The sequence below is a fragment of the Contarinia nasturtii genome, unplaced genomic scaffold (assembly GCF_009176525.2).
Source record: "Contarinia nasturtii isolate CC-2019 unplaced genomic scaffold, AAFC_CNas_1.1 Cnas_scaffold_1500, whole genome shotgun sequence".
Classification (NCBI taxonomy): domain Eukaryota; kingdom Metazoa; phylum Arthropoda; class Insecta; order Diptera; family Cecidomyiidae; genus Contarinia; species Contarinia nasturtii.
In genome coordinates, this window is record NW_022198836.1 from 975013 (window position 1) to 995503 (window position 20491).

A 20491-nucleotide genomic window follows, 5' to 3' on the forward strand; every position below is an offset into this window, starting at 1 on the left:
CGCGTTTGTCATTTTTCATACAATTTAGCTAGGCACGTAAGATAACTTCTGCGTGCGTATTAAGTGCATTTTATTCTGATGAAACACCTGAAACGTATTTGTCATAATGCACTACACACTGGCTGCATTTACATGCATGAGCATCTACAGAGCTTTATTATTGTTGTTACTCTTATTGTTGGTCGGCTACCCCTGTTTAACCTTTCTTAATGGATTTTATTCTGCAAGTTGTCAGCGACTCATTCAACAACATTAATTCATCATGTTGACTCAGCTGTGTGAATTTTGTAAATGTCTTGTTATTGTATGCACTATAAAAAGAAAACTTATCTGCGAGGCGATATCGCAACAAGAAATTTCTGTTATGTTCAATTCCTATATTACCTTTGGCACTTTCTGCATTGTACTACTATTAGTAGTCTACTAACCAGTATTAATGCTGAAACACGTGATTTTATCTGAAACTTTGTTGAAGTGTCAATATCGTAAGCCCAGCACATTACGACAATTTAATTCCTGTATTAACAATTTGATGTTTTATTTTATGAAATGGCGTATACCATTTGTTGGCTGCTTGCCTTTTAAGTATATAAATGAAAAGCATTATTTTCATAAATATATTTGAGCTATAGAATAAAACTTTGAAATGCAAACACAACAACTATCGTAATACTTACAGTTCAATGCATTCAGAAAATGAAATGTACAATGAATCAGATGGTTGTGTGCACAAAAGTGAATCAAAATATATATGTTATATTAATAAATATCACTGTGAGCTGTGCTTTAATTACATTGAGCCTATACACGTTAAATGTAACGGTAGATTGGAATTCCATTTATGTTATGGCAGCTTATCGTTTTTATGTGGCATATGTTTTGCTGCATGTCTGATTATATGGAATGCAAGAACCAGAAGTCAATGTCAAATTTATTGTTAACAAAGGTATTTTATTGTTGCCTATTGAGCATGTTATATATATGGTTTTTTTTTACATGTTTTTTTTTATTTCATTCAAATATTATCACATTTCGTTCTTTTCAATTTGAAAAGCATTGGCCCAAAAATAATCCGATAGCAAAAAAAAACAATAGGCTGACAATAGACTTAACGTAAACCATTTCACCAATTGCTTTCGAATCAAAGTAAACACAAAAGTCAAACTATAGGTTAAAGAAACGAGAAATTCTGATTGAAATCAAATAGTGTCCAGCAGAACATATGGCACATTGAAAATTGCTGTAATTGTTCAATAAAATCAATAAAATCAAAGCATATAATTACTTTTGAAATTGGATCAATTATACCCTAAAATACATACGTACATACAAGATTGACTTGCTTAGTTATGGCAGTTTGTGTCAAATTTACCCAGAAGTTCTTTTATGCAAACGGATCCGCAGATAACAACAAAGTCGATTCTTTGCACATGTGGTATATGCGCAAAATTTGCGCAACGCTTTTTTACTGTATTTTTCAAACAAAAACTTTCAAATTCTTGCCTTCTATACCCCCGCGCAGCAATTATCAAACATGTATGAATTACACGCTAAATGTGGTATTGATTTCAGTAAAAGTACGGTATGTCCAAACGTAACGATCAAACAACACTTGGAGCAATGGGTCTGCAAATTAATGCATGTTGCCATAAACCAAATTAGAGCAAAAAGACTGTCAAAATGCAGAAAAAGAAGAATAAGAAGAAAAAAATTAGACAAAATGCATAAACGCGATCTGCGTTAAATCAATGTTATGATTTTACCACTCTTTTTTCTTTGAAAGATTTGATTCAAAGAAAACCAAATTGTATAAAAGCTGTGGTGAAAATGTTCTGAGATATAGTCTCAAATAGGAATTAATTCGATAAACAACAATCGATACCAAGTACATTCCAATATGAAGGTAATTTTATTGTTTTCATTTCATGTACAACGATTTTTTCTATTTTGATTCGTTAGTAGACTACGTGCGAAGTGATGTTAGAATAATAAAAAAAGTGATCGGTGTAAATAATAGAAAAGTTAAATTAAGCATTTATCACATTACGATATACTCAAAGTTTTTGGTGTTTTTGATTTTACAGTTCATTATTTCTGTAGTCATATTGGCATTAGCTGTGTATAGTGATGCAGGATTTTTGCCACCAGCAGTCATTGATATTTCTGCTGGACCATGGAACCATTATGGCTCTTATGGCTTGCCAGCTGCTCTCCCATACTTGGGACTACCAGCCGCCCCTGCCTATCATGGCTATCCTTACTTTGGCCCAGGTCCAACGTTGACAACAAGCGGTCCATGGGGCCATTCCGCAGCTTGGGGACCAACAACAGCATATCAAGTTAATCCATTAGCAAGTGCACACGACGGGTTAGTGCCGAAAATCATATTCTACTGTATTTTTATTCTTATTTTAACCTTGATCACATTTGTTTCAATCACATTTTCCCAGAAAATATGTTGCTGCAAATCGTGGAAGCGTACATGTAGCGCCCCTTGGTAAATATTATGATATCAATTTGATGTTATCAAAATGATAATTAAATAATAAAAATATAATTAAATGTATCATTTTCAGTTGGTCACACTCAGTCTGTTTCTTCCTCTAATCTTCAACCCGCACCTGGTACCACATATTAAGGTTCACTCTATAGATGACATTTCTCAATGCAATTTCTGCTTAAACACGGACAATCCATCATCTCACACTATATTTCTTTTTTTTTTTTTGCTTCAACCCACCATCATCTACCTATTTATTTCAATCTAATCAAGAGTACCATAATTTTCAATAATACTTCTGATATCTCAATTAGTTTTACTCAAGAAAAGTATGAGAAAAATAATAAAAAGAACAAGTAATAATAGATGTGAATGTTACACGAAGCAGTACGGTTTTATAATAGAAAGAAAAGGAAAATAAATTTGTAAAAATAGAAGGAAAATAAACAATTTAAACTTGAATTATCTTACCTCATGTGTGTTTTTCTGAAATATTTGGAATTATTTACAAGAATTTACAAGAATTATTCGAATTGATGATAAGTATCCCTCAAATTATCAATATTATTGCACTTGATGTATATTTCAAGGTTGATGTAAGAGCTTGTATTTGTTTTGGAAGGACTCATTTGTCACACACGCAACAAAACGTTAAGAAACCTTTCACTTCTTGCGATAAGTATAAACTGAATAAATGCATAATAATTTGAATATTAATTTGAATAATTACGTTTCTACCAATGCATTGTATCGAACTAAGGAGGTAATTGTTATAATTTGCAAAATGGTCTCTTCAAAACAATTATATCGCCGACGGTAACCACTTTATTAATAAAATCAGCCACGAATAAAAACACTTATCCGCACTTCAAAGTACTCGTAATGCTAAAACACTTTTTCGACATATTGTAAAAAATTATATGAAAAATGGGTATGTTGTTTTTAGTTCTGTGATGCATATAAAACTCAAACACTGTGCTTATTTAGCACCTGTTTAGGAATTCTGAAGAATGTAGTATTTTTGGGTTAGTTTAGATTGTGTTGTATTGACGAGTATATTTATGAGTATTAAATGCCAAATTTTTATCCATTTTCGATACAACTTAATAATTCAATGAAACATGTGAACAAAGGAAAGTTAAAGCAACATAGTCAAGCATACCGCTGTTTGTGGCCGATTCACGTCGACTTTTTTCGCATTCATTTCACATAAAATATTGGCAATCAATTTAAAAAATTATAAATATACTCTAAAGACAGAACCGTACACATAACTACTTCATTTGCTAATTGCTAATTACCAACTTCCATTCGAAATTTGAGCGATTGATTAAAATGAGCGCATAAACATGTTACAATCAGAACAAACAACAATAAAAAATATTACTAATAATGTAATAATTAGCGATCGACATCGGCAGTGCAAATTCCACAAGCGAAATTAAAAACTATAACGAAATCATTCGATTTCAAAAATTTTAAGCATAATTACTGTCTATTTGATTGCCGTACATAAATCATACAGTCATTCCATTGAATGGCCATTTATGTTCAGAAGTATAAATATCGGTGATTTTTTAGTTTTCAAATCAGAATTCAATCGACTACCAATCGATGAAGTTAGCCCTTTAAACACAAGCTAAATAGATATTTAAAACTCTTTCGAGCCAATTTAAAATGAAGGTAATAGATAATACGAGTCAGTCGTGTTCTATATAAGTGCAAAAGTTTACAGTGAGAATAAAATTGAAAATTATCAGTTCTAATCTTGGATTCAATAAATATGTTTCAGTTCACAATTGCTGCAATCGTTTTGGCATTCGCTTTGTTCGCAAATGCAAATGTTGTCGTAGACATTGCAAGTCCACATAGTCCAGTGGGTTCACATGGTCCGGCTTTAGTTAACGCTGGCGGATCAAATTACGGTGGATGGGGCTATGGAGGCGATGCTTATTCAGGGTATTCCATTGTGTTTAGTGGATATTTCAGTGAATAATTAATCAATAAATTTACAATTGTTGTCCTCAGCTACTCCGTCGGTTATCCAAAAGGTGGCCCAAAAATCACGCTCCACACCACTGGAAATCTTGGTAATAATTAACAAATGTTGGAAACTAAATTACAAATAAAAAAAACCGACTTGTTTTGTATTCGTTTTTAGGCTATGGAGGATATGATGGCGGATACGGCGGCGGATATGGCGCTGGAATCGGCGCTGGTGGATATGCTGGCGGTCACGGTGCCGGAGTAGGTGCAGGAGCTGACTACCATAATGGGTAATAGATACTTAATGATCATAATAAACGAATGGCACTCAAAGCATGTATAATTTATACTTTACAGCAAATATGTTGCATCAAATCGTGGTGCTGTTCATGTCGCACCATTAGTGGGGCACATTCAATCAGTGAAATCCACAAACGAACAGCCAGCTCCTGGTAAAACACCCAATTCAAAACACCATATTCATTCCGCATTCATTCAAGCTAATTTAAATATATTTTTTTCCCTTTTTAATGATAATTTCTATATATAGGAACCACATGGTAAACTTCCTTCAATCAGGTCATCATCCTACGGATTTATAATATACACACTTATTTCTTACCACGAAAACATCATCATCAACCAACAATAACAACACCTACCGTTAGAACGCTTGAATATCAAACTTAAAATCAGACAATATTTTAAATTATCTTATTTATTCGCCATTTCAATGTGAAAAAAACACTATCTATCTCGTCTTCACTTTCCAATTTATTTATTCTATTATTAGAAGAAATCTCACTATCTCTTCAATCAATATCTTGTCGAGCAAATGTGTTTAACACTGTTAAAACAACCTCTTTCTCAACTCACACCAAACCTGTCAAATACTCATATTTTATAAATGTTACACAAGCTGTTTCAAACCAAATAAATATTGAATTATTAGAGAAAAACAACATTTTGTCATTTCAATTTTTGTTTAACGACTTTACGATACAGAAAAACTTGCCTATAATTGACTTACAATTTTTATTTTCCCATTAATTGAAACCATATACTATTTACAGTTTCCAGTATGCTACTATTATTCACGGATCAATATCCTATCATTTGGAGTTATTATCGATCAAATTCCAATATTTTGTCACAATACCGTGAGGAGAAGAAGTGAACTGGTCTAGCTGAAATCAATTGAAACTGAATTTCGTTGACTGTAGCCATTTACCCAGCTATCATTTATCTGATTTTAAACAGACGACTATAGATTGTAACTGAACTGAAAGCCCTGGTCACTGGCCCTGTACGGAGGCTAGTTACATGGCTGCTATAAAGTGGGCCACACCGTGGGAAGCATTCTCCAAGCAATCGAGTGACAGCACAAGTCGGGTCGTCATGCAATAAGTTACGTAACTTGAGCATCGAAGTGAATAACTCCCCGTTTAATCCAATAATCCAATAATAGATTGTAACTGAAGTTGATTTGAATTATATTTTTCTGTAATGAATTCGACCGAATTGTCAAGAAATCAAGTTTAAATAACTTCAATCTCAGTTGGCCATAGTAAATAACGTTCCAAATTAGCTAACTCAGCAGTCAGTCAATCATTTTTCACACGTGATATAATCGATTGTTTTCAAAACTACAAAGTTTTTTGGATTATCTTGTCAAGATAATCTTGAAACCACATATTTCCCGCTTTTTCTTCAAAGACAAAACTTCAGATAGATTTTTTCAATTTCTATCTGGAGATTTTCATGTATTTACTACATATGCACTCAACTGTAAAAATTGTGCTAGTTTAAAAAATACTAAAAAGAAAGTTTTGCATCGAGTGAATCGCATGTTATATTTATGTATTCATACCATGCTTTTGATTAAGTAAACTGTAATAGGTCATTGGTTGAACATCGATTAAGTAATAAAAAAAAACAGAAATAAGTTTGCAACGCATTCATTTATAAAAAAATATACTTTGAAATCATCACTCGTTGCATTTTTACAATACTTATGCCTGCACCACTGTATTACAATAGACTGATTTAATTGAGAAATAATCGATTACACAATTTGTTCTATGAGTATTACAGTTCGTAATCGAAAGTTGTACGTGCGTAAACTGAAGCATGCTAACAGGAAGAAAACAAACAGAGGTTGGCAATTTTCACAGAGAATAAAAGTAAAAGTAAATTTCTCTCATTATCTTAAAACCTATTTTCGAAAAGTTGGACTTAGTCAATGATTATTGTAAGTCCATGTTTTCAATTGAAGTTTCATATATAATCGAAGCTACCAATCCATTGCAAACCTGCACTGTTATTGTGGGGAATGCAGATCACAGACCATAAGTCAAACTAATTCATACATTAAGAATTCAAAATGAAACAAACGATTGATTTTCAAGTTCGAGCATATTTTTTTATTTTATATCACGAAATACATAACATTCTGACTAACTTAGCACAAAATGTTTTCATTTACAGATCTCAGTCATCGTTTAAGAGCGTATTAAAAGAGTGAAAAGTCCTGAATTGGCAAACAATGTTATATTTAACAAAACAAATTTATTTGATTAACTCTAAACATGTTGGTTAAAATGTTCACCAAATGGTTCCGGGCGCTGGCTGGTAGTTTTGTGATTTCACTGATTGAATATGACCGACTAAAAAATATTGTTTAAATTATATTTTGTTAGTTAATTATTTTATTATTATTGTATTTACCGAGAGGCGCTACATGTATTGCACCGCGATTGATTGCTACGTATTTTCTATAAATAGGAAAAAAAATCACATATAAGCAATTTATTAAAACTACAATACAATATGTTAAATGTGATATAATCGTTACCCATCATGTACACCAGCATCACCCGAATATCCAACACTTTCTCCATTTGATTGTCCAGCTCCACTTCCCCATCCTTCTCCACTTGAAGCGCCGCCATAACCTGCAATGAAAAAAATAATAATGGCATGTAGGAGTCGGTCTTCAAAATGTTCACGTTATGTTATGTTGTTAGAGATCTGTTCACGTTTCATGATATTTTTCTTAAATGTCATATTGTTCACATATGCGCTGAAACAACGTTCATTGCAGAACGATTTTTAACGATTCATTTACACATTTTTACCTGCACTACCACCCCAATTGCTCTGTCCTTTTCCACCATTCCAATACGAGACTGGCCATGCGTTTGGCCAATGAAGATTTATCAACGCAGGTCCGTGGGACCCAACTGGTGATGCTACCTTGGCAACTTCAATGACAGCACTTGGATAAGCATTTATTGACACAAAAAATGCCAAAAAAATTACGATAGTACACTGCAATATCAAATAAAGAATCACTAATTAATTTATGCACAGTATCAATTATTTTCTTATGATAAATTTTTATTTATTTTAAAACTATTTTGTGAACTGTACAAAATTTCAAATGTACTCAGCTTATTTTCACTCTCACCTTCATTTTGAAAACAAAAAAAAATATATGATATATTTTGTGTGTCGATATGAACTTGTGTTGAACGATTGATTCGGAATAAAGAACTGTTTTGAAAATTGGATGGTGTTTCGCTTTTATATCAACGATGAAAGCACCAAATAAGTTACGCATCACATTTTTGTTATAACGCGTGTTATGTGATTTCATGTAGCATGCATGTTTTCTACGCTTGAAAATTGTATTTCAGTTGTACATTGTTCATTGTTGCAATAGCCAGTTGCATTGATTCGCGACGGTGAACTCAACTTCTTGACATTTGAATGACAGCCTCAACCGGTGAATTGTCTGTTAGGTAATGAGTGGGAACAAAAAATAAAAACAATATTTTAATTCCTAATAAAAAATGTTCTTTCAACACCTTCACAACATGGATTACTTGAAAATGTACTAATAACACAATTTAATTCAATTTATTTGGATGTATTGAGAAATTTGTGATACGTAAAATGTAAGCAAATTGTACGTTATAGAATATCTATTTCCATATTGATACCAATCAACAGGAATACTACCATTTTACTTATTAACTGAACGTTTCAACACAACTGGTTTGTATGTTGAACAGGATTTAAATTTCATGCTTCAAAAAATTTCAATTAAAAAAATCGACTCATCTAATAATGAAATCAGTAATTTTTTTAATCTTTTCTTGATCGATTGAAAAAAACTTGAATGCAAATCACAAATTAATCATGCATAAAGTGTTAACATACATCTATGAAGAATCAATAACAAAAACACGGTTGGCGATGGTTAGTTCTTCTTGCTTAATATTGCAAAATCAACTTTACATTAATTTGTTTATTTTTGGTTTCAACTAAAAAATGTTAAATTGATTAACATCGTGTTAACAACAAATTTTTGATTTGTATCAATATTTATGGTTTTCCTCAACTGAAACTATTTATAAGTCCAATACCTCTGAAATTCATCGTCACATTAAATTCAACTTTTGAATGAAATAGATTTTCCAAACTTCACCATGAAGGTAACTTCCAATACATAAATCACATTTTTATTCAATAGAAAGTGTATTTTGTTTTTTCTCTTCCAGTTCATTTTATTATTTTCGTTGCTGGTTATAAATTTGTCAGCGCAAGCACGGAGTATCAATATAGGATATCGTGTTCGTCGAGCGGATGATGTCTCAAACGAACCAACTAAAAGTGGTGAACTGTTGCTCAAAAATTCGGTAGTAGGACCGCCAAAAGGCGCGCCACTCATAACATTGAATGTAAACTCGAAACTCGACGACAGCGATTTGAATGATATAATCAATAAGGCAAACAAAAAGAAAGAAGAAAATAAAACCGAAATTTCGAATGCAAAAAATGAGAAAGAAACTGAAAATCAAAATGAAAACAAATTGGAGGCAAAAAGTAAAATTGATAATAAAAGTAAAACGGATGATAATCAAAAAAATGATAATCAAGAAAATGATAATTCAACTACAACTGATAAATCGTCAAATGATGGGAGTAAGAAAGCAAATCCTGATAAAACAAAAAATAGCAATAAAGAAAATAATTGAAAACAAAATAACGGCGACAATACAATTTGCGAATCAACCGAAAGTGATCACGGTTGAGCAAATAATTCAGCGACAGCTATTTAACCAACGGATATTGATTTTCTTATATGAACGACACATAAAATGATACTTACTTATGTTTAAGCAATATTGTTTCATTCAATCTGTGAAGTTTAATTTCAGGAATAATTACTTGTAAAATTGATGTGTATTCTGTACGTTGTCTATTTTCGATTTAAAAGTGAAATGACTTCGTTAAATATAAAAGTTAAATAAAAAAAATCCAGAAAAATATATCTTCTTCTTCTGTTCACGCATTGCATAAAGAAGTTGTTTTATTCATAATAAATTTATTAGTGATAAATCATTTTTATTTGTCAAAAATGGTTAAAATCTTAATTGATTACTATGAAAAAACACACAAATTAACATAATTTTTAAGAAATTAGTAACAATGTGTACTACCACGTAGTCGCTGGAGCTGGTTCGAGATTTGCCGATTTCACTGATCGCAAATACCCCATCAACGGCGCTACATGTATTGCACCACGATTTATAGCAATATATTGCCTGCAACATAATTAATTCATAATCTTTTTATAATTAATTCATAACCTTTTTTCTTGAAATTTATGCTTACCCATCATAGTTATTATTATTTCGACGAGGAATGAAACCATGAGCACGAAAAATTCCCTGGTTCAATGCAATAGAATTGGTGCCAGCGGGTGGACCAATGAAAACATCGGCGTAACCATATGGAAGACTGTATCGAGGCTCAAAATTCATCAGAGCTGGACCTTGTGGTCCATCTGTATAACGACTTGCAATATCAATAACTTGAATTCCAAACGATTTTTCGAACAAAACCAAACCGAACACATATAAAAACAACTGAAAATATTTATATTTAACAACGATGTATTATAATTGCATTTTCCTTCAATATCCAATTGTTTTACAAATTATGGTGCGTTCTGCCCTTTTAACATACCTTCATTTTGCTATCTTTTGTTGAATCAACAAATATACCGTTGTTTTCTTAGATATACTGAGAATGATTTCTGGCTAACGCTCTTTTATATAGTAAAATTTCAAGTTGAAAATTGTCATAATGGAGGAGACCACAAATTGTATATTGAATTTCGCACACAAAATATCAAGAATTTTTCATTCTTTACGTAATAGTTTTACAAATTTCGTTCAATTCCTTTGGAATGCCCACCTAATCATTGTTATGATCGAACACAGGTGTATCACCCATTAGTATTTGCAGGCATAGTTAAGTAATTATTTCGAAGTTTTGAATTTTATTGCAATAAATATGGGATATACAATTGAAATGCTTTTCTAATCATTCGTTCAAAATTGATTTCAATCACAATTTTGTGTAATCATAATAAACTGTTCAATAAAATAAATAGATTCTTATCGATTTCAATTCAGATTGAAATATAAAAATCGAACTTAAATATACCATCTGAATTAAATACCAAACTCTGTAGTTGAAGTACAAGTTTCACAACATTTGAGCATAGCACTTGCACTCATTGCATTTTTAATGTGTATATTGTACAACCAAACATTCAGACGTTACAATAGAAATGGAGCAGCAGTACAGTGTTTTCCTTCCTACTATCGTATTAAGCATTCGCAACATTCGTACTGACCATAAAACACATTTCGATATTGAACTAAAACCATGCTTACACAAACAAAGTATAGAAAGATCTGATGTGGTGACTTTCAACCACTTCGCGTTTATGCCGTGCGTTCAATATCATAAATTAATTTGATGCAAGTTTACATGATGTGATATTAGACCATTGGTTTTGCCCAGCATACTGCTCTCCGTGTGCACTTTTTCCAATAGCATACATATTACACACATTGGAACGTGTGATAATTTATTGCAATATGTTGTTAAACAATTAATTCAATGTTGTTTTTGTTGTTGTTGTTGCTGTTATTGTTATGGCTTCGCTTGGTCAGTTTTGCATGGTTTGCAATAGTCGATAGTGTTCGATGTTCGAATGGTTTGCTGATATGTTCAAGTTGTTTTTAACGCAAATACTTTCAATGGTAAAATGGTAAGTTCTTTAAGCCTTAGCACCAACATTGGTGTAGGCCGTTAAAACGTTTAACATGAACGCCTATATACGCCGCTGTCAGAGTTTTCATTTTCCTTCTGTCTATTGCCATGCTTTGCTTTAATTTGAAATTGATTTTTGTTGAGTGCATTTTCAATTTGTACTTTTATTGGGAATTTTTCATTTGTTGTTGTTGAGTGTGTTGTTGTTATTTCTTCGTCCACATTTGATTGTCTTGCGCTTTTGCGTAATAGACAATTTTCAAATTCAACATCAAACTTGTTTTTAGCGTAGATGCATATATATATCTTAAGCCTTCCGCTATTCGACATGAATTTTTTCATGTTTGTTCCAGATATCCGAATGCAATGCAAAATATTTCACCATATGACGCAATAACTGCGACATGGATTTTAATAAAGATTAAAAATTATCTTCTCACATAAATAAATACATTCGTACGAACTTTCAGAGCAATTTTAATTCATTTAACATTTCTTTGAATGGTCGGTATAATATCAAATTGGGCATATTCTTTGTGATTAATACATCACAGATGATATTAAAGAACTACTGTTAGACGCATTCATTTTAATTTGAATTTTGATTATTCAAATATGAACACGTTCATTAAATACATGATAATTTTAGACTTGAAGCCTGTAATTTTGCATATGAATTATACATTATTACTTCAAGAAGTCAATTTAAATGAAAGTCAAGTTATATGACATTGATCTTGTGCGTTACATACATTACGCGCATACACCACATCCGTTCTCTTTGGTTTTTGCTATAGTACTTTGAAAATTACATTGATTTTGAACTCAGAGAGTCATGGAAAAACTGGTTTAACGATTAAAAAAATGCTTCGAAACGAGAAATGCGTTGAAAAGAAAACACTTTTTCTTCATTCATTGCAGTTTTCGATCCTAATTATCGAATAAAAATTGAAAGTCATAAAATTTCGAGGAATGCGAGTGATAAAAATTATAATGGACAAAAGAAAATGAATTAATTGATAAAAATGATTCAATGCAAAATACTTTGATATTTATAGTCATGCTAATTATTGTTTGATAAATTTAGCAACGACTCATGTCACTAAATAATTATTTCAATTCAAATCAAGTCAAAGTCGATGAAAACAACTAATATCTGAATCAACTGTTATTCTTGGCAACAATCTCTTATATTGTAATTTGTAAATGCTTGATTGAGGTTTTTTTATGAAAGACAATATCTTTTTTAAATCGAATTTTTGTTATAGAAAACGTAAAAAACTTTATTCATGGGACAATTCAACTTTGTTGTGGAAATTATCGTTAAGTATTTTCATTCAAACATTCCAAAAAAACTTTGGTAGAAAGTACTTGGTTGAGGTGCGACAATCATAAAATAATTCAAAGTTTGGCTTTTGTTTTGAATGTTTGTTCATTGTTTTATGACACGCAAAACAACAACTGTGTGAATAACATTAAGTGAATGAATGACTCTCACCTTTGTTACATATATTATGTTCGATTTGTGCAGTTATTCGCCTGAAAGTAGGTTGCTTCAAAATAAATCATAACAGATATTTTATTCAGGCGTGCGATTAAATGAAATTTATGCCGCAATCAAAGCGTTGCCAATTCAAACAAGAACATTGATTTTTATTGGATTTCACTATCTTCCATCCATCACTTTGCATGCGTTCTGCTGTTTTGACGCTTCAACATAAAAGCATGTTCGTGCTGTATGGTCGGAAATGGTTCCATTGTTCGAGAATGAATGTCAGACAAATTCAAAACATTGTGTTTTAACATATGCTTTGGCGTCAATCTCACCCAGAACTAATATATTCAAATGACACATGAATCGCTCAAAGCAAAACTTAAGCTTAAAAGTATACATGAGAAAAAATATGGAAATTGTATTGAATGCATAAGAAATGCGAGTTAAAAAAATATTATTTATTGTAATTTTTTCTTTCAATGGTCCAAATTAAGTGTTTTAATTTATTCATATTTCGAAACGACATGCGTCAATCTAGTATAGTAACTAGAACCACATATCTAACAAACTCAAATCGATTTTGTGGTTGTTGAATTTTATTCTATAGAAACTCATTCACACCAGTTACTGTTTATCATTGACTATATATTAAAGAACAAGACATTCGCTTGGGTAGTTTATAAGATCCAACATCCCTTTGTATATGCCCAAATTTAACAAAATGAGTGAAGAGATTGAATTAAATACACCCAAAGTAAATTGTGGTGTTTGGACTGCAATTGAAAATTTTATAAATAAGGAAAACAATGAAATGATATGGGACAACAAAAACGTGCCAAAAGTGTCAGTAACACGAAAGAAAGAAAAGTTCAAAGCCAGGTAAATAGAAGATAATTATGAATAATATTGTTTGTGGTACAGATTTGTGAATTTCACGTTTTTATAAATAGCAGAAAATATTTGCCATCAACTATACCAACGTGTGCGTCTAGGCGGGGATCATCTCGCCGTAGCTCTGTACGCATTATGCCCGGTCAGAATGCCACTGCAATTGCAAATGCTTTCGCACAAAAGGCGCTCGTTTTACGAAACACCAGAAATGAGTATGCTGAAGAGGTGTTTGAAAAGAGTAAAAGATTGTTACAAACGTGCAATATTCCAATTATTGATTGCAGGTACATTTTAGTTCCTATCGAGAGAAAAAAACACTGAAATAAATTGAAAAAGTTTCTCAATGCATTTTGTGATAGGACAATTTTTTTTGTAAAAATGTTCATATTTGATCAATAAAAATGAATCTCCCATCGCGGTGAACCTAAACATTTTTACAAAAGAAAAAAAAAACTGTAGATTTGGCGACAGTCTGTAAATAGTGAATTCAAGTTAGTGTTTTGTTTTTCAATTTGTTTCGCTTGACAAAATACTATGTACCGTCTGCCTTATATTGTACAACTTTGGAACGGGGTTTCAATATTTTTTTCGATTATTTTACCGAAAGCAAACATCAAAATTAATAAATAAGGAAAGCAAATGGAATCAATATTTAATGGTAACGTTTTTGATACACGGAAGCATTTGTGGTGCTATGAGACAACAAATAACCTTTATTACTTTACTATTCCTTCAGAAATAAATAAATATTATTACTTTATTTTGCACAACGTGTTTCGTTTTACGCTTCTTTCTTTTCTTTTTTTTTGCATATTTATTCATAAAAGTTGGCTGTAGTGTCACATTATTACTACAAATTTCGAAAGACATTCATTCCGTCGCAGACCGTCGGTATGTACAGATTTGAAGTTGAAATTTTAACTTTTCGGTTGTTGCTGCTCAAAGTAAAGTTAATGGAGTTTTCACGAAAAAATCTTTTCGCCTTTGACTGTACATTTGCTACTCCAAGCAGGTGATTTTATAGCTTTTGATTTTAATTTTCCAATTATATGCCAGAAAATGCCGGAACCCGTCTGTTGCCCAATACTTTAGACAATAGACTTTGGTTTCGTGCCTAACCTTTGAACAAGTCCCAATTTTCTAATTTAATTTTTCATCTCAACATTACATCAGACGATGCCGCAAGCATCTGAAGTAAACAAGCTTGAGTTACCACGATGTTGGAAAACATAGCTCAAATGTTAAAAAGTGTTTGCCAAACCACGCATCAAATACTTCAATTTGTTTTCCTATTTGATTGGATGTCTCTTTGAGATTCAGAGTGTGCATGTAAAGCTTTTTTCAATGTATTTCAATTGTGAAAAAACTGGCAAACCATCAAAAATGCAAACAATAAATTTTTATTTAGCTATAATTCGAAAGGTTAAATTTATTAACCTTCAAATGTAATGCTGTTATTAGTGGATTTTTATGGTTCAAATAACAAAGATGAATTTATCTTAGTTTTCATAGAATGTGCATATCTAGAATAGATATTATTCAAAGAAAACGCTAAAATTTATATGTATATTGTTTCAATATGACGCTGAAACACATTGTCATTACTATAGTAAAATATTCCTGTTGCGTGTTAAATTTAAATATGTCAAGATTTATGGAAATTTCATTTGTGTGGGAAGACATAAAAACTGTTACGGGTAAAGGCGTCACATTTGGAAAAGAATATTGTAATAAATTTCTTCATGTGAAGGATAGTGGTGGACCGCGTGTAATCCAAAAGAAAAAAGGTATTAGTGCAAAAGGGAAAAAAACATTATCGATTGATTTGAGTATGAACTATACCATGGAAGGAAATGTAACTATTTTATTCTACTCAACTTGTGAAAGGACAAGAAAGTGAAAACGAAAAGTGGAAAGATGTTGTGCGTGCATTGTATCTTTATTCTTAATATACGATTCAACACCGACAAGTAACAATGTGAGCATGAATTTTCTTGATTTCATCTCGAAATGCGTATTTATATTATCTTTCGATTTTTCTTCGCCTTCTGAATGAATTATATCAAATGATACTACAGTCATATTCTGTTCACGTCAAAGTGAACAATGAATACAATTTTTGATAAATATTGACTCATCAGATTTGACCACTGGGCACAAAAAGACATGACATCTGAAAAACCCTTATTGAATATGATTAGCAACGTTGATACTCATAAAATGAGGACATTTCACTCCACCAATCAAGAATGTTGATCAGAGAATATTTTAGTATATTGTGACATTTTTAATCTGTGTTAACAACAGTTGTAAGTCGATCGGAATTTAACAACAACGAATACAAGTTATACTCTAGTATTTTTTCCTAACCAAGGTTAAGTATCTACAAATCTACGATTTATCGATTTCAATAAGCAGTACCTTTTTTCACTACCAACTGAAATTTTTTCAACAGTAAATAGTTTTACTGCGTCTCTCTACGAGCACTTGCATGCGTGCATGCATGAGAGAACGTTTAATCTATTCGTAAAAATATATATATATTTCGAATTTACAAAAAAAGTCCCCAAAATATGAGTTCGAATGTTTTTGAACCATGCTTAGAGGATATGCTTTGCGTACATTTTGTATTAGAAGCAAAAATATTGATGATTAATTCACTATTCATTTGCATATAATCATATATTTTTCTTTTATACCTTTACTACATGCAGATATTCTGTCTATTTTTCCCTAATAACGTTTGCATGCATGACGCCAAAATCATATATCACTGTCAATTTATTAGTCTTTCGATTTGAATAATATTATAACATATCGCAACTTGAAAACAGATTGTGAACGAATAAAGGAAAATGTCAACTATTTAGTCTATTTTGTGATCTTGTCTAATGCAGAACAATAACAATACATTTTAACATTTTATTCACATAGATATAGAACAATAGAATTAAAAGGATTTACTTATTAAACTATTGAATTCAGTTTTATTATATTTTCAAATATTTTATCTGTTTAAGTTTCAACCTACCGCGTGTAAACGCACAACTTGAACGAATAATGGGTTCGAACGTTGTGCATCTTACTGACAAAAAATACATGTCGGAGCTAAGGCGACGCATCACTGAGGACTTTGAAAATATGTTGACGAAACGAATTCATCAGCGCAAGGTAATGTTAAGAAGTAAACATTTTAATTTTGTTTTGAAAACAGTGCAACAGTGGATGTTAATTAAATTATATTGGCTGTGTACTCGTATTTTTACCATGACAATTCTTAAGCATTTTTATTGCAAATCACTGCAACTGAAACTTTTCAAGCTTGGAAATTTGGTTCAATAATCAAAGGTTCCGTTACCACTCTTAGTGCAGAATATAACAGATTATACAAATACGGGTGGGGTGCATCGTATTGTTAAATTTAAGGTAATGCATGACAGGTATGTTTTTCAAAACAGTACCTCGAGAAGTATTTTTCCTATTTAATATCTTTTCGATTTTGTCATCTCTCTACAAAAAATTACTTACTTTAAACGAGTTCACCCCAATCAATATGTATAGTTTTTATTTTCATGACAACGTCCCGCTCCTCTTTGTGCCTGTTTCAAAAAAAATATGTTATATCTAACGTATGTATAATCGATTTTCGTCAATCGCCTGAAAATAATGTGAACAACGATAGCAGTCGCGTGGTTTTTAATATTCAATAAAATATTCGATGAAACTGCAGATAAAGCAGACGAGTAACAAAAAACACCTTTCACTATTGAACGCGCACACGTGCAAACAAAACCTTAATATGTCCAAAGATAAAGCGCATTTGTTTTTCTCCGTGATATTTGGTGCTTATTTACATAGCAATTGTTGGCTTTTGTAGCTAGATTCAAACGCACAGAAAGGGAATTTTATCTTATCATATATGAAATTGTAGGCAGTTATTGGGTTTCTTTTTTCAAGAATACTGGAAAATCAAATAAGTTTTTTTAAGTAGTTATTCGATAGCCGACGCTTCGAACATATATTATGTATATATATATCTTGGAAAAACACTCCTGTTTTCACCACTAAATCCTTTTCTTTCTGTTTTGTTGTGAACATGCATTATATTTGGATATTTTAAGCAAGCAGCTAACGTCAGGAGCTAAAATAGAGTGAAAACAATAGAACTGATTGAAAAAATGGAAATGTTTTTATAGCTATAAGAACCACTTCAATTGCCTGGCGTTAGCTTCCTGAGCTGACTCAACTGGCTGACTCAAATATCTCCATATAATGTCTGGTTGTGAAATAAACAATGTAAATAACTGTGTCGATTCATTTCCAGTTGGTGAAAATTGGAAATAAACAGGTTTCGAATAACAATGCTTGAAGATCCGTGGAAAAGGCCCTGTAGCTATTTAAATATTTCAGAACGATTCACACCATAAAAGTAACATTATTGCTATTTCAGTGTGGTGTCTTGTCTGTAACAGAACAAACAAAATATGTTTTCGTGACTTTTGAAATGACACCCAATAATTTTCACTGAATACCGTTTCATAACAGCTTTTACAACAGCTCTGAGTCACTTATTTATGTTTGCCGTTCACGTAAGGCTCGTTTGTTTTGACAAACGTGATAATTTCAGAAATGACACAAATTAAATCCACAAAACAACGCTGAACGGCTTCTTCGAATCATATTCTTCAAATTGCATTTCCTCTGTCAGCTTCCCTTCTAATACCACACGGCATATATAAACGTAACATCCAACAATCCTATACACTTTGATTATTATGGTACTTTCAAGTCACTAATTAAGACGTTCTTTCATTAAAAAAACATCTGACCATTTATCAATGGATGTTGCGAAAAGTTACATAGAAATTGCAACTACAATATTATACTTTATAAGCATTACGTTCTTTTTGTATGTAATCTGTCGTAATCATGTATCACTTTTAATTTTATATCAAGTGATATTATATTCAGAAATATGACTTGTTTATTATGTCATTTTTAATATACCGTAAACACTTTGTTTGTTTCATTTCATTTCTTTCTGTCTTTGACGAAATGAAACTGCTTTATATTGCTCATAAAATATGACGAAAAAATTGATATCTGCACTTCGTAGTCTTGGTAATATTGTATTACAGTATTATTGGATATGCAGTACGATCTCATGACATTTATTTTTTTCCAAAATATATGTATATTCTATTTCATGTGTACAAGAAAAAATGTATTTGTTTAGGCGGAAGAAGTACAGCGGCAAAGAGTTTTATTGATGGAGGGAAAGCTACCAAAATGTCCCAAAGAACTAAAGAATCATCCAGTACTTGTGATGAATGAATCTACAACAAATTTTGCGATTAAAAGAAGAGCAAGAGTAAGTACTGCAAATAAAAAGGAAATTCTCAAAATATGTATTCATTTTTGTTTTAATAAAGCTCAAAACTGAACGAGAACGTGTTTCTGAACGAATGAATCGATTGGCAAAAAAGTGGGAAGCAGAGCATATATTATGGGAAGAAAGAGAACGACAAAACGAAGTTGAAATGAAATTAAAAGAAATGGAATTATTGTCAACTGACAAGAGTTTAGTTAAAAAACTCGAAAATGCAGAAAAACGGCGAGCACTTGTGAAATGTTTCAGAAGGGGTACAATGAATATGGAGAACTTTCTTGCAACAGAAACAGCATTGATGTTAAACCGTCTCAAACCAAAAGAGAAAAAGTTTATACCATTTACGAGGGATATAAGAGTTGTTGACGCAAAGTTCGTGTCAGGCAATAAATGACATAGCTCTCTCAATCACTTAAACTAACAAAACGTGAAATGTTTTTTTAAAATTTATCACAGGCGCCGAATGAGTGAGGCTTCTGTTCAAAAATTAAAGTCAATTGCAGCAAAACTTAGAGCTTCGGATACTGAGGGTACATTTCAGAGTGAAAATTCAGACGATAATACCAACGCTAGTCAAATGGATAGTGATACTGCCAGTCAAGCTAGCACTAAACCTAAGAAATCAAAGGCATATTACCTAGCATATTACGCTCATTACTGTTGCTTTTATTGTTGCTTTATAATATGTGTGATTTAAAAACTCATTTCAAATTTTTAGGGCATATTCTCATTCTTCAAGTTGAAAAAATTAAAAGCTGATCAGCCAAATAAATCACAAGAAGATAGTCCAGAAAAGACAAAAAGCATAACAAGTGAAGATGATGTCGAAAATATACAGACAAGGGACATTTATATGGATCCAGTGATTGCCAAACTCAAAAGCGCAAAGGTAATTGAAATTCAGCTAACTATGCTACACCTATACACAATTTTTCATACATTTCTTCACAGAATGTCCGAGAATTATACAGCGTAGCAGAAAAAATTGTTGGAATTAACATTGAGAATATTTTAGATAAAAGCAAGAGTGACGAAGGTGAAGATGATGCAACTTAATCGTATTTCCCCAATCAAGTTTATTTTTAATAAATAAGGA

At 31.7% G+C, this 20491-nt stretch overlaps 6 protein-coding genes across 6 annotated transcripts; 4 read left to right on the forward strand and 2 right to left on the reverse strand.

The window, feature by feature from the left end:
• The first annotated feature begins 1850 nt into the window (after positions 1-1850).
• On the forward strand, positions 1851-2970 carry LOC116346370 (adult cuticle protein 1-like). The gene is made up of 4 exons (XM_031776379.1): positions 1851-1903; positions 2085-2368; positions 2451-2497; positions 2577-2970. Exons 1-4 carry the CDS (start codon positions 1898-1900, stop codon positions 2636-2638), a joined length of 399 nt encoding a protein of 132 aa, XP_031632239.1. The 5' UTR covers positions 1851-1897; the 3' UTR covers positions 2639-2970.
• Positions 2971-4056: 1086 nt separating this feature from the next.
• Positions 4057-5448, forward strand: LOC116346366 (glycine-rich cell wall structural protein 1.8-like). The gene is made up of 6 exons (XM_031776375.1): positions 4057-4183; positions 4293-4459; positions 4529-4590; positions 4662-4776; positions 4844-4938; positions 5037-5448. The coding sequence occupies exons 1-6, from the start codon at positions 4178-4180 to the stop codon at positions 5048-5050; spliced, it is 459 nt and encodes a 152-aa protein (XP_031632235.1). The 5' UTR covers positions 4057-4177; the 3' UTR covers positions 5051-5448.
• A 1566-nt stretch (positions 5449-7014) lies between these two features.
• LOC116346383 (adult cuticle protein 1-like) lies at positions 7015-8031 on the reverse strand. Its single transcript, XM_031776404.1, has 5 exons — positions 7956-8031; positions 7624-7816; positions 7341-7440; positions 7214-7260; positions 7015-7152 (listed from the first exon to the last, which is right to left on the reverse strand). The coding sequence occupies exons 1-5, from the start codon at positions 7959-7961 to the stop codon at positions 7091-7093; spliced, it is 408 nt and encodes a 135-aa protein (XP_031632264.1). The 5' UTR covers positions 7962-8031; the 3' UTR covers positions 7015-7090.
• Positions 8032-8919: 888 nt separating this feature from the next.
• Positions 8920-9854, forward strand: LOC116346377 (GATA zinc finger domain-containing protein 13-like). Its single transcript, XM_031776391.1, has 2 exons — positions 8920-8985; positions 9052-9854. The coding sequence occupies exons 1-2, from the start codon at positions 8980-8982 to the stop codon at positions 9526-9528; spliced, it is 483 nt and encodes a 160-aa protein (XP_031632251.1). The 5' UTR covers positions 8920-8979; the 3' UTR covers positions 9529-9854.
• A 61-nt stretch (positions 9855-9915) lies between these two features.
• Positions 9916-10561, reverse strand: LOC116346465. Its single transcript, XM_031776536.1, has 4 exons — positions 10523-10561; positions 10169-10422; positions 9994-10098; positions 9916-9934 (listed from the first exon to the last, which is right to left on the reverse strand). The coding sequence occupies exons 1-4, from the start codon at positions 10526-10528 to the stop codon at positions 9916-9918; spliced, it is 384 nt and encodes a 127-aa protein (XP_031632396.1). The 5' UTR covers positions 10529-10561.
• A 3209-nt stretch (positions 10562-13770) lies between these two features.
• Positions 13771-20451, forward strand: LOC116346466. The gene is made up of 8 exons (XM_031776537.1): positions 13771-13994; positions 14066-14290; positions 17027-17177; positions 19243-19377; positions 19439-19767; positions 19852-20023; positions 20114-20284; positions 20347-20451. Exons 1-8 carry the CDS (start codon positions 13819-13821, stop codon positions 20449-20451), a joined length of 1464 nt encoding a protein of 487 aa, XP_031632397.1. The 5' UTR covers positions 13771-13818.
• Positions 20452-20491: the final 40 nt, after the last annotated feature.